Source organism: Physcomitrium patens, chromosome 19, assembly GCF_059467195.1.
Source record: "Physcomitrium patens ecotype Gransden chromosome 19, ASM5946719v1, whole genome shotgun sequence".
Classification (NCBI taxonomy): domain Eukaryota; kingdom Viridiplantae; phylum Streptophyta; class Bryopsida; order Funariales; family Funariaceae; genus Physcomitrium; species Physcomitrium patens.
Window position 1 is genome coordinate 2,771,562 of NC_143428.1, and position 9,640 is coordinate 2,781,201.

The window sequence follows — 9,640 nt, forward strand, 5'->3', positions numbered from 1 at the left end:
ATGTGCTACCTTACAAAAGGCAAGGTGAAGATCTATCCAAAGGGATGATCCATATTTGTTGAATTCAAAGTTGGGAACTTAGTTGTGTTTTCAAAGGGCATGAGTTGCACCTTAGACACTTCTAAAATTGTCAATAATCATTACAATTTTAAAAATTGATCTACTAATAATGGCTTCATGCACTTATTATAGTCAAGGCTTCATGTTGTATTGATTATAAATCTCCACTTGAAGTTTTTTAGGTTATATAATTATAGCACCTTTGCAACATATCTTTTCGACACCATGTCAAAAATCCACAAATAAGACAAGTTGCGGAAGCATTAATATTAATTATTAAAAAAGGGGATAATGTTAATTATTAAAAAAGGTGTTTGTCATGTCGTTATACAAATCCTATAGAGCTTATTGTTCAACAATTTTCAAGGAAATATTAATATTAATTATTAGAAAAGGATAACCAAAAAAGAAAAAGAAAAATGAAATACAAAGAAGACTCTAAAAGAGCTCAAAAAATTATAAGAAAAAGAGCCAAAAATTAGAAGAATGCCACTAACAGAATAAATAAATAAATAAATCCACATTTAAATTTTTGTAATGAAAATTGAGTGTTGTAAAATGTTAGAGTGCCTAAAACCTCAATCACAGTTCCAATTTTTACCAACCTCCACACTAAAGTGCAGCTTCATAAACATTCACACATGCACAGTGACTATTCCTTCAGGCATTCTCCTGGTTTTGAGACCCAGTGTTGCTTTGCAGTAACCTAAAATTGATGGATGAGCTACTTACCTATCATTCTCAGTGCCCATTGCTTCATTCCAGATTCATGAAGGCCAGCTGCATAGTGGGCAACTGAGTTCATGAGAGTCCCATCTCACTACCGCCGCGCCACAGAAGCATTTATTGGCACAAATATAGTTTATCACTTTCTCAGTAAGAGAAGTTGTGAGTCGCTGTTGGTAACTGAAAGATGACAACCATCACACCCAGTTAACAGTATCGAGTGAGGTGTGAACAAAGGATAGCAGCGAAGATCATCATGCAAAGCATCGACACGTTCCAATCCATTTTCGCTCAGTATGCGGCTTCATGATGCAGTAAATCAATGCCTAGAACATTCAGGTCGCTGCATGTTGACATGGTGATAATGGATGGAGTGTTTGATAGCTGCAGAAGATGTGAATTATTGCTAAGTGATGAGGGATTGCAAGTATGCTTGCATAATCACTGACAGAAGGATGATCAGTTGGACTTCGTACTTGTCATTGCCACATGACATACGCAATGAGTTGAATGAGTCCGAACTGCTACACATTGTGTGCTATTCACAGATGTATATCACTCTTCTCCACTTCACAGCTGAAACAGAAGAAAGCACCTTTCTCTGATTTACAAAATGCATTACTGTGGTTGGAGTTAGAAAATAAATTTGGCGAAGCTTTTGGAGGGCAATGTACTGTGTCCAGACAAGTCTTTTTGTGGTTGGAGGCGCTGAATAATCAGTAACCTTCCACTACGCACAACTTTTACATACTCATGAGTAGCTAAATAAAAGATTTTAGCTACTCATGACAAACACACCTGTAAACTGTGAGACAAACCAAATGTAACCCACTCAGAACGCAACACATGATACTCGTCGATTTAGAATGTGATCCAATTAACGCCGTGTTACTGGTACAATACATTACATAATTGATCGTTTACAGAACAAGGCAAGAGCATGCTCGCAAATGCAACTAGCAATTACAAAGTTTAGTGCTTATTTTTTCAAGCAATTCTTGCCATGTGCCTGCGATCCTAATTAACAGTTCCCTATATCTTATAATTCACAAGAACGCTATTAAAAGATGATCCACCACCAGGCGCTGCATGAAGAAAATGAACAGAGTCCAAGCCCGTCCAATCGAAAATGCCTTCACTGTAACCTGAACACCAGGTACAAATTTAGAGTTCAACTTCACATTTTGATATGTTGCTACCCCACACAATTTGACTGGCTTATCAGTAAATAATATATGCTCGCTCACATTCAGCTCCAGATAACGCACTCGCACTTCCGACCAAATAAAAATTGTGTACATTCAAGTGGAGCAGGAGAAAAAAAATAGGAAAAAAACAGACATGGGATGGTAGATGCAAGAGGAGATCGAAATTGAGTCTTGAGATGGTAACATACCTCATAACAGACGCTAACCCCTCCAGTAGCATCCAAAACCTTCAACTACACAAGACAATTTTTTTCGGAACATTTGCCCTCGAGATGCTGGTTTCCAAACTCCGTAACGACGTACTTAGAACTCGTCGATCTCAGATCATCGTCTAAAGTAGTACATACTGCTCAACCCACTCTCATATGAAGGAGAATCTATCATGTAATTCACTGTCACCTCCTCTAAAGTATTAGAAGACTCAGAACACCACATTCTGTAAATGAACACCTAGCATAAAATCACTACCGATTGACAGTAGCGTTAACAGGACCGCAAGAAGAAAAAAAGAAAAAAGAGCAGAGATGCTTGTCGTACGGGTGTTGTAGGCTCCCTCTCGATCAAGAGAAGAAGCCACCCTACAGAGATTAGTATCTGATATTGGACACAAAGTTGAGCTACCAATATAATACACGTGCATCATCCAGATGATCCATCCATTCCGCTCCTATGAAATTACAAATCAGTCACCGCTTTCCACCGCAGACGAGCATCCTGCCCTGCGAAACGCGAGGCTGCAATCGAGTTCTCTCAAACAAGAACTCGTCAACATGCACGGCACCTTCATCTTTTCCTCGCTCCCTGTTTAAGCTTTTCCCCCACTCCTCTGATTTCTGATCCCATGCACTCTTCCACTCTTGAAAGTCGCATATTGCTTTCTCAATGCGCTCCTTCCTTCCAAGATCAAACTCTGGCTCCCAATCCAACCAAGGCAGCAACATTCCCTCATCATCAAGGGGTTTGATCACTTTTTTTCTTACCGACACAGCCTCTAGACTATTCGGGCTCTGCCTCCTGGACAATGGTCTGGGATCGTCACACACCGACGACTCGCCATCACTCGACCTGTCGTAGCTCACCGATATGTCGTCTACAGCTATCACATTTGCATCAAAGTTAGCAATGATAGCGCACTCCTCGAAGTACCGCGCTGCCTCCTCGTCCAAAGATTGTCTAATAAAATCTGACTCATCCACATCCTCCACCGGGTATCGATGATGGTGCTGGGGCTTCAAGTCCTCCTGCGGGCAAGGATCTTGGGACTCAATACCGTCGGTTTTCATTTGTAGAGGATCCACAGAACCCTGCTTAGTGTCCTTCATGGCATTTACCGAGTGTAGACATCTTTGTACCTCAGTTGCGTACTGCGACCAAAGCTCTGAAACTTTCCTTTCCGACATCTTCAGCTTTGCTTCTATAACTTTGCGCAGACCTTCCTCCTTCACATTCTTCAGCTCGTTCCGAGTATCCGACACAACTTTCCAAAGTTCAGCGCATCTCGCATTGTACAAAGCCACTAAGTCTACGTCACCTTGCAATGGAGCTTCTCTCGAATTTCCGGCCACTTTCGACTTAACAGGCCCCATGGGCGACAGAGCATCCGTAGAGGCTGCCACGTCGTAAAGACTGTTGTAACAAAGATTTTGTACTTTTGTTTGCGTGTGCACCTCTTGGATAGTTTTATCTACAACCCTCCCCTCCACTTGTACATCTCCATCATCCGTCACAGCATTGCGAAGTTGGTGATCCTCCGCACCTGCAGTTTTTGGTTTCTGATAGTATGCTGGTATGGATACGTCCGAGAGCTCCAAGTTTGCCAACGACCTCCGCAATTCCATCTGCGTGCTAGAGGTTCTTCGTGAAATTCTCTCCCGAAGTCCATTCAAATTTCTTTTGCTTGCCGATGTAGAAGACTGAATGCTCTCATTATCAGAGCTATCACGGGGAGTACTGAAGCTACTGCTCCTATCCAGTCCCCGCGCACTGCGTGGCTCAACCTCGCTTTCGGAATCGCTCGGGTGCATCCGAGACGCACCCCTTACGCCAATGCCACTCTGATGGGTCATTACAACTGGAAGAGGATCGTATTCGACGGGCGAGTCAGGCTGAACCTGAGGAAGGGCCGCATCGGCAGCGCTTCGCAGACTTCTGAGCGCACGCCCTACAGCCCTGGCAGTGCCCAATCTTTGAGGAGAAGTAGCTCGGGAGCGAGGCCCCACTGAAGTATCTCGGCGTCTCGTTGGGCTGGCGGGTCGAGAATGGACTCTTGCGGGAGTAGCTGGAGTCAGACGAGTGACCCGAGTCGGGCTTGGACCGCGCGATACTCCCCTGCGTCCACGAGTGGGGCTCGGGCCTCGCGACATTCCTCGACGCCCGCGAGTGGGACTCAGGCCTCGCGACATTCCTCGGCGCCCGCGAGTGGGACTTGGATTGCGTGACGGAGAGCGTCTCCTAATTTTCGCAGGACTCGCAGCTCTCGATGCGAGCCGGCGAGTGGGGCTCGGATTACGAGATACTCCGCGGCGACCGCGGGTCGGACTGGGAGCTTTCGACATAGAACGACGTCGCGTAGGGCTGGGAGCTTTGGACACAGAGCGCCTGCGCGTGGGACTAGGGGCTTTGGACATTGAGCGGCGCGTGAAAGATGGTTGGCGCGACATTGAGCGTCGGCGTGAGGGGCTTCGATTGATCGACCGCCCTCCAAGTGGGTCTTCAATTTCTACCCCCCGAATGTCATACTGCTTACGAGTCGTGGACCTAAATGCCGCAACAGCCATCGTTGCAGCTGCTACTCCTTCCTTCTTCCTTTTTCACTGCGCAATGCTTGCGAAATTCTTCACCTCCCACACGAATTTGTTCACAACCCGGAATGACTGGATTCGTTCAAACCCTTAAGAAACATACACAAGCAACCCCATGTCCCCCATTCCACCATCTTCAAAACAATATCCTTCACTCGCTCTCTCCACCTCGCTCTGTCGACGACACCAATGTGACAATCGCGAAAAGCAACTCCCACCCACAACTATCAAAACAACCGCATAGTTTTCAGACACTCAAACCCAAACCTAGCTCCAACGGAATCCATACAACAGCACTGCTAAATTCAAAACCCCAGAACAAGGGAGCGGTTGTGTCTCATCCACAACCTTGCAATCCAAACGAACCGCTTTCCACTGAAAACTGGCTTCGAACCCCTCAAATCCCCACTCCCCAACTGCCCAATGCTCCGCCCGCGCAGGATCGGGGAGTAGCCATGGCCTCATCAATGCTTCCTTCAAATGCCAATTATGACTCAACTTTCTCCCCACCTATATCAATCTGATCGAGCGGCTCGATATACTGCTGGTCCGTGAGTGGTCGGGCGTGTGTCAGCCTACTACCTCCCGACCTGCCCACGAATTCGAATCCTTTGCCCGCCCTGGCCCGGGCAACGAATGAGGTCTCCGTGGAGCCGCCTCCTCATTCCTAACATTTGAGCATTCAAATTTTGCCAAACCCTCCAAAATTCCTTCTGTCCTCCAATTGTTTTTTATTTGTTTCCGTCCCCCGATGAGAATGCTCGCCGTTGGGGGGCGGTTTAAACATGCCCTACGCAGTCCTCCCTTCCTGTTTCTTTGCGGTCTTCGGTCTTATTTTGCGTTAATCTCACAACCTACAGTTAAATTGTGTGACCAATTTCAACCCCAGTTGTTGCAGTTCCTCTTTTTCTGTGCGCAACGCTGGCCGGGCAGTTGCATTTAAAACTTGACACATCGTCAGAGTTGAATTTGAGACGTTGTCAGTTCCGTGCATGATTGGGCAGTGCCCCATTTCGAACCCGCAAATTCTTCAGGAATGTAGACCTAGAAACCGAGTTGCAGATGGTGCATTTTTGAACCCCCGAGAGTCAGGGAGAGCCCATTTCTGGCCCTACGATGAGGTTTTCTCGGTTCATTCAACGAACGTCATTTGCCACCTCGTTGACGATCCATACAGTACGATCTTTGTTTAACATGCCATGCGTTTTTTTAGACTATTGTGTCGTCATTGTAATCGCAGGCAACCAGCATACGTTTCGGAAATACCACCGGACGCAATCAAGAGTCGCAGAAGACAGAGTTTCAACTTTTGTGCAGTTTTTTGTGCAATCCTAAGATAGCATGCGCTTAACACTTTCGCAGGTTTGTGTTTGTATCACTTCCTTTGAAAACATTTGTTCACATGATTAGAAGACTTTTACACATGCTGCCAGAGAATTTCTACCTCGGAAGTTCTTCACTACCTAAGCTATCTAGAATTTATGCTGCAGAGATATAGTTATACACACGACACATGATGGAAGATGAGAACTGTACACAGCTTAGGCATTTAATCATGTCATTTTTTATTGTATTTTTCAATGTGTATGCAATTGATTTATAACAGTTTGCATGAGAGTTATGTTACGTTTTAGGACTTTGCTCATATTGAGGTGATCAAGTTGAGGGATGTGCTCAATATACACTAACATTTGGGTTCCTTGCTGTGTTTTGAAAGCAATTATTATTATTATTTTTTTAGATTTTATTAAATTTAATATACAAGTCTCAATTCAATTACTAAAAAAAAAGTAAAAAATACTAACATACTAAAACAACTCAACACATATATTATTTTGTTTTATGTAAATTATTATGATATATAGTATTAGCTTATTTATATACCAATATTTTTAGAAAATACATAAGTGTCATTGCAAATAATATTTTAACTAAAATATATAATCTTATTTTATCTTTTATAAATTTATAAACTAATATAAATTCTCCATTTACTTATTATGGTATTATTTCAAATTCATTATGCTAATTTAATATGTAATTTAATTGTACTTACAATAAGTTTTATATAATTTCTATTCAATAGTCACTATTTTATCAATTTAACTTTTGTAACTTTAAGTTCATTTCAAATAAGATAAAATACAAAATATATGCTCATATGTATTAGCCAAGAAATATAGAGCTATGGCAGTTTAAGTGATCTTTATACTTTAGATTGTCAAATTAATCTTCATTGGGATTAATAAATGCTAAGCATTTATAATAGATATCCATCTTACTTGAGTAAACAAAAGTAAATAGAAGTAGGTAGAAATACACTAAGTGGACAATTCTTTTTTACAAGACTTTGAATAGATTTTTTAGTATAAATTAGATCTTTAGAGTCCCATACATATTTCATATAATTATTTAAACTTGTCTTGGAAGTTATTTACTTTTAAAAAGTTGTATTAGAAGCAATACAACTTGATGTTTAGGCCACAAGTCTTGTGGTCTTCAAAATACTTTTAAAAGATCTTCTTGGTAGATAATGTATACAGAACCAAAATTGAGATTATTATCAATTTTGTCAATACCTTTCTAATATTCTAATTCTGATTTGAAACTCTTTAGATTCTTCATATTTGAAAATAGTCATTCTATTTTTTGTATATCTTATATTTAGTTCTTCTTTTTTACACTTTTTTTTGTAATAATATAAAAGGATATTGTATCTTTAAAGTTTTATTGAAATTTGCTTCTTCAATATTTTAACTATACTACTATTATGATATAGGTTTTTTGTTTAAGAAGTGAGTAATTTATTCTATATTCAAAAAGATGTATTTTTAAGATTGCATATTATTTACTATTAAACTAATATATTATTTTTTAATATATATATTTTTTTATGTAAGTGATAGACTATGCTTCATATGGAAATCTATATTCAATGTTAAAAGTTATAAATTATCTTCTTCTAATTTGACTTCTATTCTCACTAGTATTTTTAAATTTAAGTCTAAATCATCTTAGATAGATATAAAAAAAAATTGTAGAATGTTCACTTTAAAGAAGTAAAAATTAATTTATAACTACTATCAATCTTCAAAATCTCTTTAATAATTTTTAAACAAAATATCACATATACTAATAATATCAATTATAAAAGTACTATTAGTACATCAATAAAATAAATAGACTATAAAGTTTAATATTTGCATTAAGTAATTGTATAATTGAAAAAAACAAGTATAAGTAGATCAACTCCAAAAACGGGTTTTAATTATTTTTCTACTATATGAACATATATATATATATATATATATATATATATGCTAGAGAGGTTTGATGGAACAAGATCAATTGCTTTTAGAATTCTAAAACATGTCAAATTCTTCTTTTGCTTATATCATTTTTGATGTCTTGATAGTAACACTCAATTGAAATGTATAGATACTTTTCTATCAAAAAAATTTTCTTTTTATTTTTTAGTTTGTATCTTTGATAGAAAATAATTATTAACATTTGGATTTTTAAAAAAAATTTAGAAGCATTTATAGCCACATTTGGAAAGAGCAACCAAAAATTCTTTGAAACAAAGATTTTTAGAAGCATTTATAGCCACATTTGGAGTAGTAAAAACAATTCCAATCTTTGAAACAAGGGTCAAATTTAGTTGCTAATTATCTTTTGGAATTTCAACAACTTACTTATAATATAGTGTAGAGTGATTAAACTCTTATTAATAAATTCTAAGACTAATTAAAAGATAATATCAAAGATACGTTACTTACAATATAAAAAGAAAATTTATTAGAGAAATTAATCTTTTAATCAATTACATATAATAACGTATTTTATTAAAGACATTTAGAATAAAAAATTGATTAGAAAGGGACAAATCAAGCAATGACAAGGAATTTTGAGAGTCCAAAGATTTATATATTACAACAAAATTATAAAAATATAAAAAAATCAAAAAATAATTAAAACCTATGTAAATTGAAAAAACCCAATCTAAAAAATTAACAGTAGAGATTCAAAACATGAATTCAAACATGGAAAAAATAAAAAAAACAAAGACACATGGTTGTTGTAGCAACTATGTGATTTAAAAAATGCAGACTATAACCATTAAGTGTATGTATCTTGCTATCACCAACTTTACATCTTATTGAACTTCCTACAAATATTGTAACTTTATATTATAAATTCTTAATTTAAAGTTTTCTTGATACTAGAGCCTCAATTTGTTTTATATTTAAGGACTTTGTACCACAACACATGTTAATATTCTTAAAGAAAATTTTTACCAACTCTAGAAGATGTAATTGGTGAATAACCACTTGCATTTGAAGATGTTATTGAAGAGACGAAGTAATTAGAAGTGAAATTAGAAAATTAAGTAGTAGCTTTTTATTTTATTTTATTCTTTGTTTTGTTTGACATCAATTAATTTTGTTCAAAACCAGTAGTACTTGGCCTCTTCTACTTGGCTTCTCTTAATTTGAATTCAATTTTTTTTTTATCTTATTCAGAAACTGCAAAAAATTACATTGAGACTTAGTCTAAAAATCAACAAATTATTTTGATTCTTATTTGTTTGTTCTAAAATATTTATACAAGTTGCAAAAGAAAAAATGAGTGTTAAAAAGACGACTGTTAAAAATTACAAAAATGCCAATCTTAAAATTGCACTATTGATCTTTAAAAGAAAAATTTAATAAATTTTGGACCAATTTCTAGTCTATTACAATGGATATATATATATATATATATATATATAATACTGAAGGAAAATATTAAAAAAAATCTTGCAAATTATTTAATATTACATAAAATAATTTTCTTGCAAGTGCA

General features: G+C 37.4%; 1 protein-coding gene across 1 annotated transcript; it reads right to left on the bottom strand.

The window, feature by feature from the left end:
* Positions 1 to 1,646: 1,646 nt before the first annotated feature.
* On the bottom strand, positions 1,647 to 5,267 carry LOC112296064 (uncharacterized). The gene is made up of 2 exons (XM_024548195.3): positions 2,183 to 5,267; positions 1,647 to 1,931 (listed from the first exon to the last, which is right to left on the bottom strand). The coding sequence occupies exon 1, from the start codon at positions 4,769 to 4,771 to the stop codon at positions 2,681 to 2,683; it is 2,091 nt and encodes a 696-aa protein (XP_024403963.1). The 5' UTR covers positions 4,772 to 5,267; the 3' UTR covers positions 1,647 to 1,931; positions 2,183 to 2,680.
* Positions 5,268 to 9,640: the final 4,373 nt, after the last annotated feature.